This window comes from Thalassophryne amazonica, chromosome 10 (assembly GCF_902500255.1).
Source record: "Thalassophryne amazonica chromosome 10, fThaAma1.1, whole genome shotgun sequence".
Classification (NCBI taxonomy): Eukaryota; Metazoa; Chordata; class Actinopteri; order Batrachoidiformes; family Batrachoididae; genus Thalassophryne; species Thalassophryne amazonica.
Window position 1 is genome coordinate 39650504 of NC_047112.1, and position 26623 is coordinate 39677126.

Below are 26623 nucleotides of genomic sequence, written 5' to 3' on the forward strand. Positions count from 1 at the left end.
ATGGGATTCCAACAGACATTGTCTCCGATCGCGGTCCCCAGTTCTCCTCGCACGTCTGGAGGAGCTTCTGCCGGGAACTGGGGGCCACGGTCAGTCTCTCATCCGGGTATCATCCCCAAACCAACGGGCAAGCAGAACGGGCCAATCAAGAGATGGAGCAGACCCTGTGTTGCGTGACAGCTGCGCACCCGGCGGCCTGGAGTACCCATCTGGCCTGGATCGAGTACGCCCACAACAGCCAAGTGTCGTCCGCCACCGGCCTCTCCCCTTTTGAGGTGTGTCTGGGGTATCAGCCCCCGTTGTTCCCGGTGGTTGAGGGAGAGGTCGGTGTGCCCTCGGTCCAGGCCCACCTGCGGAAGTGCCGTCGGGTGTGGCGTGCCGCCTGTTCTGCTTTGCTGAGGGCCCGGATGAGGACAAAGGCCCATGCAGACCGGCGGCGGACCCCGGCTCCTACGTATCGTCCTGGGCAGGAAGTGTGGTTGTCAACCAAGGACATTCCACTGCAAGTGGCCTCCCCAAAATTACAGGAACAGTACATAGGTCCATTTAAGATTCTCAAGGTCATCAGTCCCGCCACAGTGAGGCTTCAGCTTCCGGCCTCACTGCGGATCCATCCCCTGTTCCACGTGTCCAGGATTAAACCGCATCACACCTCACCCCTCTGCACTCCGGGTCCAACACCGCCTCCTGCCCGGATCATCGATGGCGAGCCGGCTTGGACAGTGCGCCGGCTTTTGGATGTCCGACGGATGGGCCGGGGCTTCCAGTATTTCGTGGACTGGGAGGGGTACGGCCCCGAAGAACGCTCCTGGGTGAAGAAGAGCTTCATCCTGGACCCGGCCCTCCTGGCCGACTTCTACCGCCGCCACCCGGACAAGCCCGGTCGGGCGCCAGGAGGCGCCCGTTGAGGGGGGGGTCCTGTTGTGTGGGCCGCTGAAGAGGAGGTACTGCTGGCCCACCACCACCAGAGGGCGCCCTGCCTGGAGTGCGGGCTCCAGGCACCAGAGGGCACTGCCGCCTCACAGGAGCAGCCGGGGTGACAGCTGTCACTTATCACCGACGACAGCTGTCATCAGTCACCAGATCTACAGAGGTATATCAGCAAGACGGCATCTCCACCTCATTGCCGAGATATCGCTCTACTAAGGAGGTAATATTCTCAGCTGACTGTGTTTGTTGACAGGAATATCTGTTACTTGTGTGAGTTGGACAGTATTCATTCTGTTCCTTTTTTCGACGAGAGGTGGAGGTGGTTTCCCACCATACGTGTTGCTGGGTGCACACGCACCCGCTTCTAACTGTGTTTGCTCCTCGCCAGCAGTACCAGATCCGACACGCGGAGGCAGTGGCCACCTGGGAGTTCGGGACTTGGCGGCTCCAGTATTCCCGGGGTTCGGTGGCGGAGGAAATCGTGTGGTTCCGGTTCGACTTCGGACCGATGTCTCCTATCTTCGAGCCTGCCCACATGACATCTTGTATTTGACTTCATTCACTATTGTAATCTGTTGTTGTTGTGCATTTTCACAACAGTAAAGTGTTGTATTTGGCTTTATCCATTGTCCGTTCATTTGCGCCCCCTGTTGTGGGTCCGTGCTCCTACACTTTCCCAACAACATACAAGATGATAGCACACGTAGCATATTTTACACAGTATATGCCCAAGCTTTTACCAAAGCCTAGGAAATTGTGGGACTTTGGGCATAGTCAAAATGAAACCACATCCATATGTAACTTAAAAAATATTTATGTATTTTGTACAGCATGACCCGTGTGTTGATCAGCATCACTGAAGAAATTGTTGCATAAAGCTTTGTAAAACTGAACACTGTTCAATGCTTCCTCCTCTCCACAGACATTGATGAGTGTATTGTAAATGGAGTGATGTGTCGCAACGGCCGCTGTGTCAACACAGACGGAAGCTTTCAGTGTATCTGCAATGCAGGTTTTGAGCTCACCTCTGATGGAAAGAACTGCATTGGTAAGGAATCAACAAGTTTAAGTGCAGTGACATTCTCCTTCCTTCACTGAAATGCTTAATTGTTCCCACGTTCTCCTCTAGATCACGACGAATGTGCCACAACTAACATGTGTCTCAATGGCATGTGTATCAATGAGGATGGCAGCTTTAAGTGTATCTGCAAGCCCGGCTTTGCCTTAGCACCTAATGGACGCTACTGCACTGGTGTGTATGAGTTACAAAGAGAAAATATAACGCAGTGCTAAAATACCCTCGGCTGTATGAGCATTGTGTTCTTTATAATTTGAAGTTGTTTAATTAATTATTAAGATCCTATTGTCTTATGTACAATTTGTACATGTTCAAATCAAACCATCATTTGTTCATGTTGTGCAAATCAAGAAATATTTGTAAATCACCCTCTGTGCATTTGCAGTTATTAATGAGACAAATTTAACTCTGTGGGAAGTTAGCTTTGAGTTAGTAAAAGTTAGCGTGCAAGCTAGCGTTAGCAAACTGTCTCGTAAATTACTCCAGAAGTGTCATCAGGTTACAAAAACAGCATTTTCAGTTTTAGAAGTGTTTATTTCTCACTAGCTTTTACATAATATACCAGAAACTAAGCTGTTACTAAGTAGCTAAACCTGGAAGTGATGTCACCATGCTAACCTCTGCGAAATGTCTTGTAAATAAGTTCAGAGGTGTTATCAGGTTACAAAAACAGCATTTTCAGTTTTAGAAGTATTTATTTCTCGCTAACTTTTACATAATATACCAGAAACTAAGCTGTTAGCAAGTAGCTAAAACAGGAAGGGATGTCACCATGCTAACCATGGTGAAATGTCTTGTAAATAAGTTCAGAGGTGTTATTAGGTTCCAAAACAGCATTTTTTCAAGTTTTTTATTTTTTGCTAGCTTTTACATAATATATGAGACACATGTATATAAACACACAAAACAAAGCAGTTTTGAAGAAACCAGCGACTGACAGTGCAGCTCTACTCTGATTGGCTGTCAACCGCATCACTCAAAAACAAAACGGATCAGATTGAAACAATGTGACTTTTTAACCTCTTAAAACAGTGGTGTCCAAAGTCATTCCAGAAAGGGCCAAGTGGGTGCAGGTTTTCTTTCCAGCCGCTGACTCCAGCAGGTGATTTCACTGATTAACTGATTCCATCTGCTCAAAGTGACGTCAGTGAAATCAGGAGGCAGTGGCTGGAAAGAAAACCTGCACCCACTTGGCCCTTTCTGGAATGACTTTGGACATCACTGTCTTAAAATATCTCTTAAAATACATGAAGGTTAGCCATCTTTGAACTTGTCCAAGGCCTGTGTCCCAAGAATGCCCCCTGTGAATTTGAAAGCAGTAATTGGACTGGACTTATGCTGAGCACAGACAGATGAACACATGGACGGACGAAAAGCCTTCACAATACCCGATGGCCATATTTGATGGCCTCGGATAATAATGCGAACTTTGGCTTCAACTAAATAACATACTGTACTTTGAAATAATATTGACAGATACTGTGTTGTTTGAAGCTTGTTGAATATATTTCTGTACAATTCTGTGATTCCCTGCAGTTCCCTTGAAATGCAAAGAAAATAAAGCAGGCTTTAGTGGGGCAGAAACTGCTGTAACACATCATAATAACATTATTATTTTTGTTTTTGTGCCTCACAATAATGTGTCATTTCGGGAGGAATTTTCTTTAGGTTTTCTCATCCACAGACCATCTGCGAATACAAGTACATTCTGTGTTATAAACAGAAGCTGACATGCTGCGTATCTACCTGTTTTCTCTTTGCCAGACATTGATGAGTGCCTGACACCTGGTATTTGTATGAATGGCCGCTGCATCAACTCTGAGGGTTCCTTCCGCTGTGAGTGCCCGCCAGGCCTGGCAATCGATGTAGACGGCAGAGTTTGCGTGGACACACACATGAGGACCACATGCTACGGTGACATAAAAATGGGCACCTGCTCTCGGCCGTTCCCCGGTGCAGTGACCAAGTCAGAGTGTTGTTGCGCAAATCCCGAGCATGGCTTTGGAGAGCCTTGTCAGCCCTGCCCCTCCAGAAACTCAGGTCTCCAATTAGATTTGTGGCGCTCATATGAATTATTCAGCTTTAGGGGATGCATGTGTGTCAGCTTGTTCTTATGTCCGGCTCATTACTGTTTTTATCTTTATTTCTGTGAACCTTGCAGCTGAGTTCCAAGCTGTATGTAGCAGTGGGGTTGGAATCACAGCTGATGGTAGAGGTGAGTTTTTCTTTTGTTTCAAACTCATTTTAATGAAGCGTGTTGAAAGCGTGGATTGTCAGCCAACAAAGAAACAATTAACTTTTGGAGTGTGTCCAATTAAGGGGCGGAGTCAGGATAGTAATTCCTTGCAGCTTATACTGACTTTTGCAAAGTGTTCAATCCCGTTGCTGTGCAGTGCAGAAGCTCTGAGGTTTTTCCAGTGAAAACTGGAATTCATCAGGGATGTCTTCTGGCTCCTACACTGTTCTTGCATGGACTGGGTGTTGGGTAGAATTATGGTTGCTTTTGATGGTGAGGAAAGGTTTACTGACCTTTATTTTGTGGATGCTGCTGTGATCTTTGTGGAATCAGTGGATACCCTGATTGTAGAAATTAAGAAGCTGAGTGAGAGTCTGGATTTGCACTTGTCCTTGATCAAGACTAAGATCTAGCCTTTTAATGACTTCCTGAACTCAGCCAACAGAAGTGTATCTGTATGTGGTGAAAGTGGTGAAAAACACATTCACTTATGTCGGCAGGGACATTCATGTTTCTGGATCCCCAGCCTTTGAGACTGAGAGATTGAGAAGAGCTAATGGAGTCATAAGGTCCTTAGATAGGGAGAGTTGTTTGGCGATGCCGATATCTTTACAGGTGAACAAAGGTCCAAGTCATTCGGGTCCTGGTGCTTCCTGTTTTATAGTATGGTTGTGAGACTTGCACTCTAACAAGTGACCTAAGGTGATTACTGGATTTCTTTGGTACTCGGTCTCTTCCAAGGATCCTTGGATACCACTGGAAATGCTCTGTCAAATAAACGTTTACTTAGGGACAATAAGATGAAGAGTATCACTTGCCTTGTGAGAGAATTTCAGCTTCGATATTTTAGCCATGTTTCTCTATGCATGATCCAGCACATACAGTAGGTGCCTGAGTGTTGAGGACCTCAGTTGCTGGAGAAGGCCTAGGAGATGCCCACGCCTCGCCTGACTGTGGTAGAAAGATGATTACTTTAGAGCGGTCGGGATGGAGTGACTGTCTGCCTGGGTGGTTACCATCCAGGACCCAAGGCGGTCCCGTGGTGTTGTGGATGAAGCGAAGCGTGCCACAGCACAGGCTCCCAGACTTGATTTTAACATTGCACAACAAGGCAAATGTTGTAAATATTCACCATCTCGCAATGTTAAAGGAAATGAAAAAATAAAAATGACTGAATCTGCCCCTTTCCTCAGATCTGCTCCAAAAGTGAATGGTTTCTTCCTTTCACCAATGTTCAAGGAAATGACTTTCAGAGATATGTGTGAACTATTGCCATGTCATCCGTTATCTGTGCGTGCAATACCAATTTGTAACAATCCATCTTCTCTTAGACATCAATGAGTGCGCCTTGGACCCAGACATTTGTCAGAATGGCATATGTGAGAACTTGAGAGGAAGCTACCGCTGCATCTGTAACATCGGCTATGAGTCTGACACAAGCGGAAAAACCTGTGTCGGTACGCCAAAGTAAAAATGGCAAACTTTAAACTATAGCTGACTCTTTCAGAAAGTGAAGCAATAAGTGCAGATCTGATGGATCAGACTTTTGTCTCTTGATGTAGACATTAACGAGTGCCTCGTGAACCGTCTGCTCTGTGACAACGGCCTGTGTAGAAACACTCCCGGCTCCTACACCTGCTCCTGTCCTAAAGGATTTGTCTTCAAGCCTGAGTCAGAGACGTGCGAGGGTGAGCAATCCGTGCCTCACATGCTCAAATGTTTTATTGGTTTTAGCAGAAATCAAGATCCTTACATTATTACCAGATGTGTTGCAGTTCATTGCCAGTAAACAATAATGGAGTACACATATTGCATTTGATAAATCCCAAACAATGATAAATATTTGCGTGACTCAGACTTCAGTGGTGACCTCAGGTGTGCGCTGGCGCATGTTTCAGATCTCAACGAGTGCGAGTCCAACCCGTGCATAAACGGAGTGTGTCGCAACGTGGCCGGGTCCTTCAACTGTGAGTGCACCCACGGCAGCAAGCTGGACTCCACCAACACCATCTGTGTGGGTAAGACCTTCCAAACGCCTGGCGCAAATTAAAGGAGCACCGCGGGGGTTCGCGAAAAAGCTTGTGTGAGCTAATGGTTACAACGGGAGAAAACTGGTGTATACCCTTTTGGTGTAATCATTTCAATCAAGCTGCACTCTCTGCTGTTGTAAATAAACACAAAGGTGGTTCAGGTTTCCAGGAGCCATCCAGACACATTATCAGCTTCACATGTTGGGCTCAACAGCAAGCACACAGAGGATTTATTAGATAAATATTTGCATGCATGGCTTTGGATCAAGTGGATATTGTTTTACTTCATTGCGATGTAGCATAGATTCAGAATGACATGTGGTATTTTAGACCATCTGCCAAGGTTAAAAATTCCATTTGTTTGCATGTTTTTGTTTGGGAAGCCATTCTGAGAACACATTAACACAAAATAGACACACTGTTAGAACTGGATGGGACAATGAGTCAATATGCATACATATTGGATGAGCTGGATAAAAATTCCTCTGTGTTTGTTCATTCCTGTTTTTGCAAAGAGAAAAGGAGAGTAAACTGTGGTCTTATGTTTGGGTGGTCATCTGTTTGTCACGCTGAACAAAAAGGTTTCCATCAAACACAGCAGACAAAGAATCACAGCTAACAAAGAGCAGCTAGTCAACTAAACAAACCTGGCAAAACTTGGATTCCCCAATTACAAACTGGAACATGGATGGCAAGCTATCTATCTCTAAAATCAGAAAGGTCTTGTCTCAGAGTGATGCTGAAAAACTAATTCATGCATTTGTTTCCTCTAGGCTGGACTATTGTAATTCATTATTATCAGGTTGTCCTAAAAGTTCCCTAAAAAGCCTTCAGTTGGTTCAGAATGCTGCAGCTAGAGTACTGACGGGGACTAGCAGGAGAGAGCATATCTCACCCGTGTTGGCCTCCCTTCATTGGCTTCCTGTTAATGCTAGAATAGAATTTAAAATTCTTCTTCTTACTTATAAGGTTTTGAATAATCAGGTCCCATCTTATCTTAGGGACCTCATAGTACCATATTACCCCATTAGAGCGCTTCGCTCTCAGACTGCGGGCTTACTTGTAGTTCCTAGGGTTTGTAAGAGTAGAATGGGAGGCAGAGCCTTCAGCTTTCAGGCTCCTCTCCTGTGGAACCAGCTCCCAATTCAGATCAGGGAGACAGATACCCTCTCTACTTTTAAGATTAGGCTTAAAACTTTCCTTTTCGCTAAGGCTTATAGTTAGGGCTGGATCGGGTGACCCTGGACCATCCCTTGGTTATGTTGCTTTAGACGTAGACTGTGTTTCATAATTATTGTATGGCCTTGCCTTGCAATGTGGAGCGCCTTGGGGCAACTGTTTGTTGTGATTTGGCGCTATACAAGAAAAAAGTTGATTGAAGTTGAAGCTAGCCAACATAGCAAGACAAGTAACTAACCCAAGAGGACTTCGTAGTGCTGATGTCCAAGCATGATATGTAGCGAATTTGCTAACAGCACTCCGAATTACTTACTGGCTAAATCTATACTGAACTGGACTTACCTGGTTTACTTAACTAGCACAGCCTAACGTCATGCCAGTGCAATAGTACAAGATATACATAGCAAGTAAGCAAAAGTTATGACTTTCTAATCCAATAGGAACAATGCCACGTCATCATCCTTCTTGCATCCTTTTAGCTTTTGCCAACAAGTAAGAGACAATCCAGCGTTCACTCTTGTCCAGTTTCTTGCTCAGTCAGTCTAATAATTTGCAGTTCTCACAAGTATTCCATCACAGCACACAAGAGTTACATGGTGCAATACCAGCCATTTTCAGGGGACTGTGGCAGTGAGGGTACCCCAACTCATAAGAGCTGGGGAACCATCAAAATGACTGAAGTCAGTGTAAAAACAGCCGTGTATTGACATGAAACTTTGCAGAAGGCATGATTAAAAGTTGTCATGCATTGTTTTACTCAGCTTGAGTGTACAATGTTATTCTGGCTCCACAGATAGTATGAAGAGCACGTGCTGGCTGACGATGCAGGACAATCGCTGTGAGGTCAACATTAACGGAGCCACGCTGAAGTCTGAGTGCTGCTCCACACTTGGAGCTGCCTGGGGAAGCCCCTGTGAAGTCTGCGAGATTGGTCAGTTAACCTTTATGGGAAATTTATATATATATATACATTTTTGAAACTCACTCACTGCTTACTGCTTACTCCAATTAAGGGTCACTGGCTCTCATGAGGAGCTGTAGCCTATTCGAGCAATCATAGGGTGTGAGGCAAAGTACACCCTGGACAGTATGCCAGTTTGTCGCAGGGCCACATATAGACTAACAAATACATTCACACCCGCAGGTAATTTAAAGTTTCCAGTTCACCCAGACAGACACGGGGAGAACATGCAAACTCCACACAGTAAGGCCACAGATGGGAATCGATCCCATGACCTTCTTACTGTGAGACAACAGTGCTAACCACCAAGGTTGGCTAGGATTACTTCGAAATGTAATCCAAAAGTAATCAGATTACAAGTAATCCAATTGTACGTATGTCCATACATGTAATCCACATTTATTCTTTCAAAGTAATCCTACCCAACCTTGCTAACCACTAGGCCACCATGCCACCCCATTTTTGAAGCTATGTTAGTATTTTTAAATTTAAGGTATTATATCTTCTGGCCAAAAATCAATTTTTAAAATTCTGATTATTAAATGCTAGTGCAGTAAAAGGTTTCAGTGCTGTCTCTTACAGTATTAGCCTGTGAGGTGTTAAAAAGGCATTTGAAATAGTAATTAAATGCTAATATCATTTAAGGCTACAGTGTGTATGATTAGCTGAAATGGAATATCTCATTCATAACCATCTGTTCATTGCCTGTAACAATAAACCTATGTGTTTTCACAAGGTTAGAATGAGCCCTTGATATTCATATGGGCCCCATCATGGAGGCCGCCATGTTGTACAACTATATTGATAAAGTATTGCAAAAGGGACATATTTACTTTGCCATTCACATTTTGCAGCTTCAATAAGTGTTATTCTTATATGATTAAGAGAATTAAAAAGGTATTATATAAACAGTCTTTAGCAAGATATATCATTACGTATCTTAAAAACAAAGATTATTTGTATCTCAAAATACCCCAACAAACACAAAGGCGTCTCACATTTTAAATAGGATGTCCGATCCCTGCAGCAGATACGTTTCTGGCATAAATTTTGCTTATAGTTGGAGAATTTCTATATCCACAGATGTACAGATGTTGGACTTCTGGAATGTTTAACATTAAACCCCAACCATGCATAACTGTAGAAGGTAGACAACAATTTAGACCTTTAAACCAGTATTTTGCAAGATCATCTACATTTTGTAGCTGAATGTGACTTTATATCATCAGATTTGTTATATTTCCACAGACACTGCCTGCTCTCGAGGATTTGCTCGCATGAAGGGTCTTGCCTGTGAAGGTAAAAATAAATAGACTTCAACAGTGGTGACATACCCTTTATGTTTACCCCACCCATCGCCTAATACCTGTAAAGTCAGTCTACCTTCTTGTCCTTCTAATGTGGCTTAAGACTGTCCCCACAGGTTTAATTTAGCACACAAGCATTTGGATTTATATGTGCATTCTTCTGTTATTAAAATCATCCTGCTCCCTGCAGACATTAATGAGTGTGAGGTGTTCCCTGGAGTGTGTACAAACGGCCGCTGTGTGAACACTCAGGGCTCATTCCGCTGTGAATGTGCCGAGGGTCTCACTTTGGACAGTACAGGGCGCACGTGTGTGGGTAAGAGAAACTGCAGACCACAGCTGTCAAAAATTATCTTCACTGGGTGTGACAGTACACAGCTTTAATTCTGAAAAGGTGCAGAGATGATGTCAGGCTTTCTTATCTGAGGTCTTATTTGTCCTTTTCCTAGACATGCGCAGTGAGCAGTGCTACATGAAGTGGCACGAGGATGAGTGCGGCCAGCCGTTACCAGGGCGATACCGTGTGGACATGTGCTGCTGTTCAGTGGGTGCTGCCTGGGGTATTGACTGTGAGGAGTGTCCCAAACCAGGCTCACCTGAGTACAGATCCATCTGCCCCCGAGGGCCCGGCTTTGCCAACAGAGGTGATATCCTGACCGGCAGACCCTTCTATAAAGGTACTGAGATTCTCAACTCACTCTGCAGTGACGAGGGGTGTAACAGTGCACTGACTCCATGATACAACATATCTCACAATATACTTATCATGATTCAGTATATAATGTGTAACCATGCGCTATGATTCAATACATATCATGATACACTAGGGGTGTAACGATGCACTACGATTCAATACATATTACAATACACTAGGGGTGTAATGATGCACTACGATACAATACATATCACAATACACTAGGGGTGTAATGATGCACTACGATACAATACATATCACAATACACTAGGGGTGTAACGATGCACTACGATTCAATACATATCACAATACACTAGGGGTGTAATGATGTACTACGATACAATACATATCACAATACACTAGGGATGTAATGATGCACTACGATACAGTACATATCACAATACACTAGGGGTGTAACGATGCACTACGATTCAATACATATCACAATACACTAGGGGTGTAATGATGCACTACGATACAGTACATATCACAATACACTAGGGGTTTAACAATGCGCTATGATTCAACACATATACACTAGGGGTGTAATCATGCGCTATGATTCAATACATATACACTAGGGGTGTAACCATGCGCTATGATTCAATACATATACACTAGGGGTGTAACCATGCGCTACGATTCAATACATATAATGATACACTAGGGGTGTAACCATGCACTACGATTCAATATATATCATGATACACTAGGGGTGTAACCATGCACTATGATTCAATATATATCATGATACACTAGGGGTGTAACCATGCGCTACGATTCAATACATATCACGATACACTAGGGGTGTAACCATGCGCTACGATTCAATACATATCACGATACACTAGGGGTGTAACCATGCGCTATGATTCAATACATATCACGATACACTAGGGGTGTAACCATGCGCTACGATTCAATACATATCACGATACACTAGGGGTGTAACCATGCGCTACGATTCAATACATATCACGATACACTAGGGGTGTAGTAATGCACTGGCTCCATGATACAATATATTGCACAATATACTCATCACGATTCAATATATATCACAATACACCTGTCACGATTTGATACATATCAGAATACATAATTACATTGCTGCTCCTGCTAAATATGTAGAAATTAATCTGTGGTGAATATTTATCTTTAAAGAAATAAAATACTCAAGGTAAAAATTGTAATCTTTGATGTTATCTATTTCCTATTTATATATTTTCTACAGTAGTGTTGAAAATTAATCAAGTTCTTTGAAATGAAATTATAAATTTGACTACCACATGTTGATCTAATTTATTAACTTAATTTCAAAGAACGTAATTCATTCAGGTGTTACCATTTGACACAATTCAGTTGGTTCAGGTATTTTCTTTTTTCAATATAAACCATTTATGATTTTTTTGCAAGTGGTTGCTATCTATTGAGATTTCCCATAATCCTTTGCGCACCAGAGACTTGCTGCAGTCTAAACAGCACAGAGAATCCACATGAAGATTATACAACCAAAATGTATATTTTGATGCTTTTCATTGATAAGAGGCTACAGCAACTCTCTGGCAAGGATTATGGAATATCTCAATAGGGCAAATGAACACTGCCCATCTACTGGCCAGTAGATGGCAGTAGAGACCCTGTAAACTTGCTAAAACAAATATTCCAAATAATCCGTGTCTGCTACGTTTAATCTGCGTGGAATTTAATAAACGCAAACTGAATTTCAGACATCTTATATATATTACTCTGGAAGAAAGAGGGCAAACAGTGTTGTAAAGGACAAGAAGCAGGACATTAAAGAGCAAACCACTTTCCCCCAGAATGACATGAACAGGAAATGATTGCAACTCACACAGCCTGAGTTTCTGGCATGTTTACATAAAACAAAATGCAATAATAACATCTATAAACCCAGAGAATATATTCACGAGAGTTTTAGGCACAATATACAAAGAGTTTAATGTTGTTGTCCGTGTGCAGCGGATAAAGTGCAGCCTGATTGGAGTGTCTCAGTGCATTTCTCCTGTTGTGAAACTTTACCCATAATGCACTGCAGCATGTGTGTCTGTCCAAACACTAAAACCTTCAAAATTAGTGCATTACTTTTAAAACTAAAAGATATAGCGCTGATATTTTCACTTTATAAAATGCCAGACGTGATGTTAATTTAAATAACTTGTCTGGAATTAGTTTGGTTAATATTTTATCCATAAGTTAAAACTGTATGCCTGTTGATAACTTGCGTGATATGCCAGCAAGTCTGTATATGGTGAAAAGAGAAATTGTCTTTAATATGCCTCCTCCTCCTTCTCTTTTTCCTTGGTTACCAGGTCTCTTTTGCTGACAGAAAGCTAATCTGACACAGAAGCGCTGGCTTGTTGTTTTGTCAGTAGCTGCTAGTGTACTGAAATCAATACTGAAAGGTATAGGTTTAGCATTTATCTGTAACTTCCGCTAAATTATTTAGGAGTTTATCGCTTTAGCTTTCTAAAAGATAACCTTTCAGTTAGCAGATTAACTGTTATCGAAGCTAACTTTTTTGTTAGCTGTGCCCACCACTGCAATTCACGATGCATTGTTAGACCCCTAGTAGTGAGGAAGAAGTTAGTAGAGGGCCACCGGCCCCTTGGTGCTGATACTACTCTCTGAATTCCGTAGCATCAAGTGGATGAGAGTCTATTGCTCTCCTTGGGTGGGATGCCAATCTGATGTAGGTTACTTCCTCAGCCAAGGGTGATACCCATTTATAGCTGGGTGGACTGGGACAGTTTACTGTATCTACAGTAAACTGTCCAACTTAACTGTCCACACTTAATCTAGATTAAGTGTCTTGCCTAAGGACACAGACAGGTAGTAGCATAAGTACCCCTAGGACTGCATATTTGCAGACCAGCTCCTTATCCATTCATCTACCTGTTTTACCACCTGGAAGTGACATGTTCTTAAATTGAAGATGCAGAGGAAAATCCTCAGTGAACAATTTTAATGTCTATATTTATCTAATCTAAGATACTCTATATGTCATTTCAATTGTAATTTATCTTTAACCCAAATCTTATTGACGATAGAACTTTAACTGGTTGTGATTATGGGAAACACTCCACCCGGCAACAGATTTGATATGTTCATGAGATTTCATCATACAAGAGTTCTGTTTGTTCTGTTCCAACACTTCACATGCCATTTTGTGAAATCTTGACAGATATAAAGCAATGTTAATCGCAACTGAGAGATCTTTGGACCAGTAGAAATCTTATCAGAACCTGATGTACATAACTCTGAAACAAACCCAGTGTTAATTAGATCCATTACAACATGTGGTAAACCACGTGTCCTGTTGCCTGGTTTCATTTCAGATTGTGTCCTTTGTTGTGTTTTTTGCACTTATATCAAAACAGTCAAATAAAAACATCTGTTGGCTTGATTTTGACAGATGACTGGTCCGCACGGTGGAGCCTTTGTGTTGACATGTGTTTTAATCTACAAACCCTACAGGATAGTTTTGTCCTCGAAATTGCTGTGACACTTCCAAGAGTTGAGAAATTTGTCAATATTGTATCCAGCTCTGCAAAGACAACATGCTTGTAAATATACTGATCTTTATTGCAGCACTACCACAGCTAGTGCAACAGATTGTCTACTTCATTGTCAAAGGATATGATGATTCTCAGTGACTATCAGTGACTTACATTTTATGTTAAAACCAAATCCGTTCAATGCAAAAGGCTTCCAGTGCAAGTGGAAAGGGGGCTTTTTTTAATATTAAATAATCTCAGTTGTTTTAGTTGGATGGCAGCTGTCAAATATTGATATTATTTTAAAGCATGTGTCGGAAGTGCTAACATCTTACCTCTTTGTCCTCAGATGTGAATGAGTGTAAGGTGTTCCACAGTCTGTGCACTCATGGAACTTGCAGGAATACCATCGGCAGTTTCAAGTGTCGCTGCAACAGCGGTTTTGCTCTGAATGCAGAAGAGAGGAACTGCACAGGTATGGAGTGATAGTCCAAAGTGAAGAGAAACAGAAGAATAGCTGAAATTGGTTTCACTGCAGTTTAGTCACAAGAACCTACACAGTAAAATCACCAGTGTAAAATTAATACTGCCAGTGTTAACTTAACACTGGTTATTTTACTGTGCACCTTGAAAGGCAGTCGCAAATGAAAACTAGACAAATGAATGTTTCTCTCAATCTGTTTTTGTCTGTGTTCCAGACATCGACGAGTGCCGTATTTCTCCAGACCTGTGTGGGCACGGTACCTGTGTCAACACACCAGGCAGCTTCGAGTGTGAATGTTTTGAGGGCTATGAGAGCGGCTTCATGATGATGAAGAACTGTATGGGTAAGTGAAACACACCAATGTGAAACCATAGTCACTATAAGAAATCACAGCTCAGCTCACCTCAACGTTCAGCTATCTTTATCCTAACTTGATGATGTCCGCTTCTTCTTCTCTTTCCTCATGGTACCTACTTTGACCTCCCTCCTCTCTGCTGACAGACATCGATGAGTGTGAGAGAAACCCGCTGTTGTGTCGTGGAGGAACATGTCTGAACACAGAAGGCAGTTATGAGTGTGACTGTCCTCTCGGACACTCACTCAGCACTGACGGATCTGCCTGCGAGGGTGTGTCATACATCAACCACACACATGTACAAGCACACAGTGTTGCCCATCTTTATTAAATCCTGTGTACACCTGACCAAAAGACCCTCCATGCAGTAAAGTTTGATTCCCAGTCTGATGCCAAAGTTGTCTCACTGCTTTGGAAGACAGTCTGGATCAATAATTAGAAGATAAAAATATAACACAATGCTAAAATACCCTTGGCCATATGAACATTGTGTTCTTTATAAGTTGAAGTTGTTTAAATAATTATTAAGATCATATTGTCTTACGTACAATTTGTACATGTTCAAATCAAGTCATCATTTGTTCATGTTGTGCAAATCAAGGAATATTTGTAGATCATTTGTGCATTTGCACATATTAATGAGACAAATTTAACCCCTTAACGCCTATTGTCGCATATATGCTACAATATTTGACTCAAATATGCAACATACCAAACTGACCAATATGCCTGTTGTTGCAAATTTGCAACATACCATTATTATTATTATAACATTATAACATAAATTATTACCAAAATACCAAAATTACTATTTATTTTTTTGTGCAGAAGTGTAATTAATAATCTCAACATTATTTACCATCTACTTAAAGGCAAAAACACAAAACATTTTTTTATATACAGCTATATAAATTCAGGCGTTAAGGGGTTAATTCCATAGGAAGTTAGCAGAGGTTAGCATGCATGCTAACATCTGCAAAATGTCTTTTAAATGACTGTAGAGGTGTTATCAGCAGTGTTGGGGAAAGTAACTTTGGAAAGTTACTTCATAAGTTAATCTATACAGTTATATTTTACAGTTACTTCTTACATTTACTTCATTAGCAGCTGCAGACACCTTGTCGGCAGCTGCTGAATGTAATTAATAAAGTTACTCATAATCTAATTTGGTTATTTTTAAGATTTAGTACTCAGAAAAGTAACTATTAGTTACTTTGCTGATTAGTTACTTTTCTGATTGCTCAATCTTACGAGTAACCAAGTTAGATTACTCGTTACCTTATTAGTTACATTACTTATTAGTTGCAAGTTTTCTGCAGATTCTAATAAAATAATTGCATAAAGCTGCTAATGAAGTAACTGCATAAAGCACCTCTATAAAGCAACTAAAAAAGTAACTAAAAAAGTAACTTGTCAAAGTTATCCACAACACTGGTTATCAGGTTACAAAAACAGCGTTTTCAGTTTTAGAAGTGTTTATTTCTGACTAGCTTTTACATAATATACGCGTATGACACAGCGATTATATTAACACACAAACAAAACAGAATTTTGCAGCTAGCTACCAGCCTCTGACGTCCAGTGGTGTCAAAAGTACACACATTTGTTACTTAAGTAGAAATATAGATACTACAGTTTAAAACACTCTGGTAAACGTTGAAGTATCAGCTTGACCTCTTTACTCAAGTAAAAGTGAAAAAGTATGTGCTCCAAAACCTACTTAAAGTATAAAAGTATAAAGTAACCTTTAAAAAAAAAGGTAGATGCCACTATATGAATTGAAAGCTTAATTTAAAAACTGATTCATTCTACATGTGGCCCAAGAACCAAAACCCAAAATTACCCCCCAACACCACCTGCACGAAAATGTTTCAATTCTAGAAGCTCTGAAATGCAATCTGGGACTATTCCAGACAATAAACTGGAGTGAGTGCAGCATCCATTTAGTGAAGGAAAAAACAAAACAAAACACAACTTTCCTTATTCAAATTCATTCCAGTAGTATTCTGCTCTTACTAGGATGCAGCAGTTTTCTAGTTTGGCTGATAGTTCTGGAGAAAATCACTGAAGAAATTAACAAACTGAAAATATGGTTTGACCGAAACAAACTGTCATTAAATAAGACAGGGATGAAGTGGAGGTGTAAGAGTCACTAGGTGTTCACAGGAAACACATATTTATTTCTGTATGTATTTATTTATTTATGTATGTTCATTGTTAGTTGCTTTTATATTTTCTGTCGTGTTTCTATTCAGGTTCTTTTTGCCTCCTTCTCTAGAATTGTATATAATAATCATTAGATTATTAATATATAAACAAAAATAAATTTAAGAAATATTACAATTTGAAAACAAATGCACCAGAACGTGATGAGAGCTGCAATTGCTAAAAGCTAACTTTTAACATTGAAAATGCCATAGACATGCTAACGCGTTAGCGTCGCTCCCGTTTTTAAGTTATAAAATACATCTATCAACTGTTTCAGAAGACCATAACAGGTCGGTTTAACATAGAAAAGGTAAATAATACTCACAGAAGTATGCTCTTTAGGGTTTTAGCGGGGGAAAATTAAGCGAAAGAAAGAAAGAATAAACGAAGCAATGGTCGAAGCATTGCTTCAATCTACGAACCACTGCTTCGATTGGTTCACGGTTCAAAGCAAGCCGCGCTGCAGAAAAGTTGATTACAGGCGCACATGACGTGAAATATATATATATATATAAACATTAAACTGAAGCCAAGAGTAACGAGGCTTTTTGTTTTAAAAATGTAAGGAATAGAAAGTACAGATACTTGTGTGAAAATGTAATGAGTAGAAGTCAGAAGTAGGCAGAAAAATAATTAATGGAGTAAAGTATAGATACCTAAAAAGTGTACTTAAGTACAGTAACGAAGTATTTGTACTTCGTTACTTGACACCTCTGCTGACGTCACTATGATAACATCTGCAAAATCTCTTGTAAATAAGTTCAGAGGTGTTACTAGGTTCCAAAAACACTGTTTTCAGTTTTAAAAGTGTTTATTTCTTGCTGGCTTTTACATATTATATGAGAAACATGCACATAAACATACAAAACAAAACAGTTTCAGAAAGACCAGCCACTGACATCACGGTGCAGATCTGCTGTGATTGGCTGCCACCCCCCAACAACACCAAACAGATTGAAGGAGATTGTGTCTTTTTAACCTATTAAAATACCTCTTAAAATGGGTCAAGGTTAGCCATCTTTGAACTTGTCCAAGGTCTGTGTCCAAGAGTCTTCCCTGTAAATTTGAAGACTCTGGCAGTAATGGGACTGGACACTTATGCTGAGCACAGACAGATGGACAGACAGATGACTGGACAGACACAAAACCTTTGCAATACCCGATGACCATATTTGATGGCCTCGGGTAATGAAAACTATCTTTGGTTATTTCCTAAGATACAGTACACTGCTGTGTTATGTGTGACGTATAATTTACCTGTGTGTGTGTGTGTGTGTGTGTGTGTGTGTGTGTGTGTGTGTGTGTGTGTGTGTGTGTGTGTGTGTGTGTGTGTGTGTGTGTGTGTGTGTGTGTGTGTGTTTCAGATGTGAATGAGTGCCAGCTGAGTGACAACTTGTGCAAGAACGGCCAGTGTGTCAACATGGCTGGAACATACCAGTGCTCCTGTGACACTGGTTACCAGGCCACTCCAGATCGACAGGGCTGCGTTGGTGAGTTTATCAATAAATACATACTGATGTTGTTTATTGACACAATTTAGACAATTACATGCAGTATTTTTATTAGCAATAGTGGCTTTAGTGACCACCAAACCTTGGGAACGGAAAGAAACAGACAGACAAGGTCAATTAAAGCTTCATATAATGTCAACAACACATCGGTTGATAAGATAAAAAAAAAAAAAAAAACAGCACCAGCTCCAAATTTTCATCATGTGTGTGATAATAAGACTGTTCCCATGGCGGACATGTATATGGTATATAAAATAAGCAAAACAAGCAGCCTTTACAAAAAAAAAGTTAATTACATTTGAATCAGTTTAACCTCATTGTGTATGTCCTTTTAGCTTGCAGACTTACACAATGATGGTATTTATTTTTCTCAGAAATCCTATTAACAGTATGGAGAAGATGGACTCATTTACATCTACTGCATTTACATACTAGATTGTGTTTTTCTGAATACATGACAGAAAGTGACACTTTCCAAATTCTGAAACTTTGACCTTTTCTTGCAGATATTGACGAATGCACCATCATGAATGGAGGCTGTGAAACCCACTGCACCAACTCAGAGGGCAGCTATGAGTGCAGCTGTAGTGAAGGCTATGCCCTCATGCCTGACCTGAGGACCTGTTCAGGTGATGACACACAGGAGATAATGCTGTAATCACACTTACAGGTAATGAGAGGGGGGTCCATAAATCACAGTCAGGTCAGGTTTGGAACATGCTGCATGCTGCTAAGTCTACCACCTTGTCAAAGTGCTTAGGGACCCAACTGGTGTCCACCCAGGAAGACCTACAATCCACATTTTTACAACAAGGTATAACTTAGTGGTAGAAGGTCAGTATTTCAGCTGGTCCTCAGCTCTCTTTAAGGAAATCAGACTGTGACCCATTTATTTGACACTCTATACAAATTTCACTTCACTATATACAAAACGTTAAATTAAAGCTAAATTAAAAGTTAAATGAAATAAATAGAGCAATTCATGTCCTAGTGCACAACACATTCTCATAAAATGTTTCGAATAATATCATAAGAAACATTAAGCATGAACTTCACATCGAAATGAGCCATTTGATGTGGTTTGGGTATCTGATGCCCCTTGGTTGTCTCCCTAGGGAGGACTTCCAGGCATATCCAACTGGGATGAGACTCTGGGGAAGACCCAGGTCACGCTGGATGGATTATACTTCCCAGATGGCCTGGGAATGCCTCGGAATCCCCCAGAAAAAGTTATAGGACTTGGCTGAGGATAGGAAAGTGTGGGATGAGCATGGGATGTGGGATGATGAGGATAGGGAAGTGTGGGATGAGCTTGCCCTGCTGCCACCGCAACTCGGACCTGAATAAGTGCCAGAAAATGAATGACTGATGAATGTTAGGAACAATATTTAATGCAAAATCCTACAAATTACCACGTGCATGAGCAACATGCATTTCACATTTAGCATTCAGAAATGTGCATTAGGGTTAGGGTATAACAACAACAATAACAACAACAAGAACAAAAACAAAAAAACTAAGTATAAGCGGAATATCCACTTTTTTCTGTCACAAGATTCACCATTTTGATGATGACAGGCTGAGCATCTTGTACCCTGCACTGCCTCACAATCCCATCTGGTCACTGCAACCCGCACTGGCTCTGCTTCACTGTCACAATTTAAAGCTGCCTCAAGGCACTTCACACGAGTAAAGTCTAACCTTACCAGCCCCAAGAGCAAGCGCACAGTCAACAATGGTAAGGAGATAGTCCCTCTGATGATGTTGAGAAAGAAACCTCAAGCAGACCAGACTCAGAAGGGTGACCCACTGCTTAGGCCATTCTAACAGTTCCAAGATTTTTACAAAGTTTCTACCAACCTGAAGAAACAGGAAACAAAAACAACAACAACAAAAAACAGAATAGCATCAAACATTATTGAGATGAGCATGCAGTCATTGGCAGAGGGTCTTCCAGTGCCTTGGGATGTGGGGCCAGCATCCATCCATCACACCATCATGTAGTAGTAAATTCCAAAAGCAGACTGCAGTGTGCTGTGTCAGCTTCATCCAGGGCATCTCGTGGCCAGTCCAGCACCCTGTAGTGCGCAGCCGTTAGTTTTGCACAATGTCATCAGTGCCTTGGACAAAGAGGAAAAAGAGCAGAATCAGTTGACTGGAAATAAGTACACCTAAGGTATAAGTTCACCAGTAAATTGACAGGATAGCAGAGAGAATACTAAGGTGATCACCAGCCGCTAGCCCTGAGCTTCACTAACAGATCCAGAATTTAGAAGAAGTGAGGCTAAACTTATCCATTGCTAATAAGATGAGTTAAAGGGATAGGAAGCATAGTTCCATACTATGCCAGTATGCTAGCCATACACAAGGGACAGTAGATGTGTCTTCAGTCTGGACTTGAATTTCTCTATGGCAGGGGTCACCAACCCTGTTCCTAAAGGGCACCTATCCTCCATGTTTTCCAAGTCTACCTACTCAAGTCACACCTGATTTTTTTAAAGTGGTGTTTTCCAGTTCTTGATTGGCTGAGCACACATTATAGAATTAATTGCCTGAGAGTGGAACAGGGAGAGCAGGTGCCCTCCAGGAACAAGGTTGGTGACCCCTGCTCTACAGAATCTACACAGGGAGATCACTCCACAAAACAGGGGCACGATAACAGAAGGCTTTGTGGCCCGCAGACTTTTTAATCCCCCCTGGGGACACAAAGTAGTCCTGCACCCTGAGAACGCGGTGCACAGGCTTGTATGTAGGGTGTAATTAGGTCAGTGAGGTAGGGAGGTGCTAGTCCGTGAATAATTTTATAGGTTAGTTATAGAACCTTACAAGCTGACCTCACAGAGACAAGAACCCAGTGAAGAGATGACCAAAATCAGTGTAATGTGGTTGAACCTTCTGCTTCTTGCCAAAACTCTGGCAGCGGCATTTTGGCGTAGTCCAGTCTAGAAGAGACAAATGCATGGATCATAGTCTCTGCAGTAGCCATAGACAGGATGGGGACAAATCTTCGCTATGTTTCGCAGGTGGAAAAAAGTAGTCCTCGTAATATCTCTAATGTATATGTCAAAGGATAACGCTGGATCAAAAATCACCCCAAGGTTCTTCACTTTGTCAGTGTGAATTATGAGGCATGAGCCTAGGTTAAGCATTAGCTGGTCAAACTGATGTCGATGTCTTGCTGCACCAAGGACCATCATTTCGGTCTTGTCCGAGTTTAACAGTAAAAAATTGCTGGACATCCAGCTTTTTACTGATGCAAGGCAATCCTCTAAGGATTTTATGTGTGCGTGATTACCAGCAGTTATCAGCATGTACAACTGAGTGTCATCAATGTTGCAGTGAAAAGTAATCCCATAATGCCACAGTATGTGCCTGAGGGGTGCTATATAAAGGGAGAAAAGGAGGGGGCCTAAGACGGATCCCTGTGGAACCCCATATTTCATGTCACCAAGGTTAGAGGTAGTGTTGTTATACAGAACACAATGAGAGTGACTGGTTAGGTAAGATATCAACCATGCAAGGACATTCCCATTAATACCAAAATGATTCTTCAGCCTATCAAGTAGAATACGATGATCCACCGTATCAAACGTGGCACTGAGACCTTACAGTAACAGAATTGTAGTGGTGTCTGAATCCTTTGCAAGCAGAAGATGATTTATCACTTTAGTGAGAGCCACTAACTCTATTTATCATCCATCTAATCCAACCACAAGAGAGAATACATAGATTACAAAACAGAGTGGATGGGAATGAGGAGGAAAAGTAAAAACTCAAGTGAAAGTCGTGAGGAGTATAATTGGTGCCATTCACCACTATGCCTCCATCTGAAGTTCTGCCATGATCATATCCATTATCTCTGTATTATAACCAACTCTTTAAAAGTATGCTGAAACATTATCACGTGACATTGTCTGTTTCTCTAATAAAAATGGAAGAAACACTCACTTATTTAACTTGTATTGTGCTTTTTACTGGAGCATGATGTTGAACGCTACAGTAGAGTTCATTGTATTTCTGCTGTGTTTTTAGATATTGATGAGTGTGAGGAGACACCAGACATCTGTGATGGAGGCCAGTGCACAAACATTCCTGGAGAATACCGCTGTCTGTGTTATGATGGTTTTATGGCCTCGATGGACATGAGGACCTGCATTGGTAGGAATAGATAGTTCCTCTTTGATTTTTCTGATCATTTATTCATTGAGTCCTTTTTCCAGTCTCACAATCTGTGCGACTTTGTTTGCCAAGACAGAGTATTTATGTTTTGTCTGTTGATTTTGCTTAGATGTGAATGAGTGTGATTTGAATCCAAACATCTGTCTCCATGGTGACTGTGAGAACACAAAAGGCTCGTTCATCTGCCACTGTCAGCTGGGCTATTTTGTCAAGAAGGGCTCCACGGGCTGCACAGGTACAAATTCAAGCTGAGACGTCAGTGTCAGAGACATCTGGGCAACTGTGTCTGCATCTGGAGGGACAGTTCATCCATGCATGCACGAGTTTATGTGTTTGTTTTTAAGAATGATTCACTCATGGTTTGTTGTGTCTCCCTGGAGATCCAGATGTCTGTATTGTTGATAAGGGATTTAAAAATACTCACTACTGTTTCAGTAAAGCCCTTAAAAATCTTAATATTTTTACAAATGATTAAAGGAGGAGTCACTCATGAGCATATGTTTAATATTTTAAATGAAATAGTCCTGAAAAAAGGCTTTGTGTTCCTGTCTGTTTTTAACTGATTTGCATGTTTTGCACAGATGTTGATGAGTGTGAGATCGGGGCTCATAATTGCGACATGCACGCTGCCTGCATTAATGTCCCCGGAAGCTTTAAGTGTCGCTGTCGAGATGGCTGGATTGGAGACGGCATCAAATGTGTGGGTGAGTATCAATCCAGACTGTTATATTGGTGATATGATTTATGGATCACATTATGGACTTTTGTGTCGCCGATCAACTTTTAATAATATTTGATCTTGGTTGTTTTCGTCAATTCTTAATGAGAAACTGTTCTCCCTCACTTGTAGATGTGGATGAGTGCTCTGCTGAGGACCACAACTGTAGCCCCAACGCAGATTGTGTCAACACGCCCGGATCATACCGCTGTACATGCAAAGAAGGCTTCAATGGAGATGGATTTTCCTGCTCTGGTAAAACAATAGAGTCTCAAACATTAACTGTGCAGTTGAAACCGATTGAAAACCAAATCTATGCTTTGCAGAGACACTTTTGAATTGTCCACTGTGTTGTAGACATGGATGAGTGTGCAGACAATGTCAACCTCTGTGAGAATGGCCAGTGTCTGAATGCTCCAGGTGGTTACCGCTGCGAGTGTGAGATGGGTTTCACTCCTACAGAAGACAGCAAAGCCTGCCAAGGTGCTCAACTCACTTTGCTATATTTTATGCTTTCTATGCATGTTTTTTCACAAAATGTAGCTAATTTTGTTTTTGTTTTTAATGCTCTGTCACTTTGATCACAGACATCGATGAGTGTAATTTCCAGAACATCTGCGTCTTTGGAACGTGCCAGAATCTTCCAGGAATGTTCCGCTGTGTGTGCGACGATGGTTACGAACTGGACCGCAGTGGAGGAAACTGTACCGGTCAGTGCTGAACTTACTTCAGCTGTTGCTCTAACATCGTCACTGCAGAAATACAGCCCCAGAGTGCATAACAGGTTCCAAACAAACTCAAAGCATTGTAGGTTAAATAAAAAAACATACAAATAAAAAAAAAATCACTATAAATAGCAATACACAATGACACCGTTTATTATATTTAGAGCGAAGGATTAAAAATTCAGTTGCTATTCATGATGCATTTGTGGGATAAGTTATTGGTAAGCACAGTTTCCAATGGTGCTGTAGCATTTGGATCACTTTGGTGTAGAAGGAACTGTTTCATCTGCTTTCTGAGACTTTTGGTCTTGACAGTTTCAAATAGTTGCAGGTTCACTATCACAAAGTACTCTGTTTATGGTTGGACCACGTACGTCTTGGTATCTAACAGTGACACACTGAGTTTTTGATGTAAAAAAAATGATCTTTGATGATGTTCATAAATTAGATGAGATTAGATTAGATAGAATTTTATTAATCCCTTGGGAAGACTCCCTCAGGGAAATTGAGGTTCCAGCAACATTGTTTAGCAGCACACAAAGTATCAAACGTAGAAGTAAAAAAAAAAAAATTTGCAAAATGTAAATATAAATATCAGAAATACTGCTTGCTACTGGCTTACTGGCTACTACTGTTCCTCTCCTTCCTGTCCCCCTTCCTGTTACTTCTCCTCCCCCCGAGTGAGGAGTTGTACAGTCTGATGGCCTGAGGGATAAAGGAGTTTTTCAGTCTGTTGTTCCTGCACTTGGGAAGGACTTTTTTGTGAAAATGTGAAATAATGCATAACCGGATATGCTACCACTTTGGGGTGACGGTGCTGGTTCAGGGTGAAGGTGGGGTTTAGGTTTTGTGAATGCTCTGAGAAAGGCCTGTTTTTCTGTGTATCATATACATACAGTGCATCATATGTGTCATGTACATACTAAAGCCAAGGAGCTGTAAAAAAAAAAAAACACTATTGAATGTTTTTGGGAATTAGACCAGGTGGATCGATCATACTGACACTGCTACATGTTTTGCGATTTAAGCAAAACTTGAATAATGAATTACAGGTTTCATAACAAAACTCTTTCTTTGCTTTCAGCAGCATATAAAATAATGCATGTATGTTGTTTGCCTGTGTGTTGCTGCAGACATCAACGAGTGTGCTGACCCTGTAAACTGCATCAACGGACTGTGTGTGAACACTCCAGGGAGCTACCTCTGTAACTGCCCACCTGACTTTGAACTCAACCCCACTGGGGTAGGATGTGTGGGTGAGTCCTACTGGGAAATAGCAGGTGTACATTTGTGGCAAAGCTGAGTCACAAATGAGCAGCACTTAATGAAGTATACTGACATAAATCCGATAACTGAAAAGTTATCTTTTATGACACTAAACTGATATACTGCTAAAAAATGTATCTTTATTACAGATAACCGATAACTTTTAGTATTGATTCGGACGCGGCCACATCAGATTACACTGTCGGCTTCTGATAAACCAGTTTCACTTTTACTTTTCGCTGCTGGGTAAATTCAAGGATCACAAACATAAGAACGCACAAAAAATTAATGAATAAAAAAATAAAACCCCAAACACTGTCATCATTTTTCAAAAGCAGTAAAACACAGTATAATGCCGCGTTCACACCGGGCGCGATCAGACGCTACAAATTCGCGTGGGTCGCCAGGCGACGGACGCGCCTCCTTCGCCCGGTGTGTCGCTCTGCTTGGGTGGACTTTCGCTGCGAAAATTCGCCCTGGTGCGTCATCAAATAGGAGGAGCTTCCATTCCGCTCGCCGGCTCCGGTTGTCAGTCAAGTTAACATGATGGACCTTGATCATACGGAGTGAGTTGTTGTGAAAAGCTCCCAATACAGAGAGTATCATTATTTGCTGCAGGAGCTGTGTCTGGGTGACGGCCGCTTTCAGTGGTCCTTCCACCTCTGCGGGACCCAGTTTGAGGATCAACTGTCCCGTTCACGCGCGCACATGTAAACAATTAAAAAAAAAAAAAAACTCAGCTGCTTGCTGCAGCTGGCTCTTCCCCCAAAAAACTCTGTCATAATTGTGTTTAGAAACCAGTCACCATTTGTTTTATTATACATCTGTGTAGTTAATTAATAAAATATTCTCTACAGATGATTCGCTTGCGCGCGCACGTAAATAGAAAAAAGAAAAGGAAAAAGCTCCGCTCCCCACTGCTGCAAGTAGGGCTGCTGCTCGCTCCAAAAACTCTGTCATAATTGTGTTTAGAAACCAGTCACCATTTGCTTTATACAGGTGTGTAGTTAATAAGTAAAATAATCTCCAGGACAATTCGCGCGCGCGCACATAAAATAAAAATAAAAAGAAACTCCGCTCCCCGCTGCTGTGGTGCTGCTGCTCGCTCCAAAAACTCTGTCATAATTGTGAAATAAAGGACAAAAGAGACATAAGTCCTGCTCACAGACTGCTACCAGAGACAGGACATGTTCACATCTTCAAACTCCAGACATCTCCACGTCACTACATATTCAGTCCCTGAT

The 26623-nt window shown here is 41.4% G+C and overlaps 1 protein-coding gene across 1 annotated transcript in view; it reads left to right on the forward strand.

The window, feature by feature from the left end:
• fbn2b (fibrillin 2b) overlaps positions 1-26623 on the forward strand; it is a 229559-nt gene that overhangs the window by 155355 nt on the left and 47581 nt on the right. Inside the window, exons 14-36 of the mRNA XM_034179854.1 lie at positions 1853-1978; positions 2060-2182; positions 3773-4048; positions 4170-4223; positions 5576-5701; positions 5807-5932; positions 6143-6262; positions 8247-8384; positions 9663-9713; positions 9912-10037; positions 10171-10398; positions 14283-14408; positions 14632-14760; positions 14919-15044; positions 18345-18470; positions 18998-19120; positions 22524-22649; positions 22780-22905; positions 23252-23374; positions 23521-23643; positions 23746-23871; positions 23976-24098; positions 25247-25369. Coding sequence (XP_034035745.1) covers positions 1853-1978; positions 2060-2182; positions 3773-4048; positions 4170-4223; positions 5576-5701; positions 5807-5932; positions 6143-6262; positions 8247-8384; positions 9663-9713; positions 9912-10037; positions 10171-10398; positions 14283-14408; positions 14632-14760; positions 14919-15044; positions 18345-18470; positions 18998-19120; positions 22524-22649; positions 22780-22905; positions 23252-23374; positions 23521-23643; positions 23746-23871; positions 23976-24098; positions 25247-25369 — 2994 coding nt within the window. The remainder of the gene's footprint in view (positions 1-1852; positions 1979-2059; positions 2183-3772; positions 4049-4169; positions 4224-5575; positions 5702-5806; positions 5933-6142; positions 6263-8246; positions 8385-9662; positions 9714-9911; positions 10038-10170; positions 10399-14282; positions 14409-14631; positions 14761-14918; positions 15045-18344; positions 18471-18997; positions 19121-22523; positions 22650-22779; positions 22906-23251; positions 23375-23520; positions 23644-23745; positions 23872-23975; positions 24099-25246; positions 25370-26623) is intronic.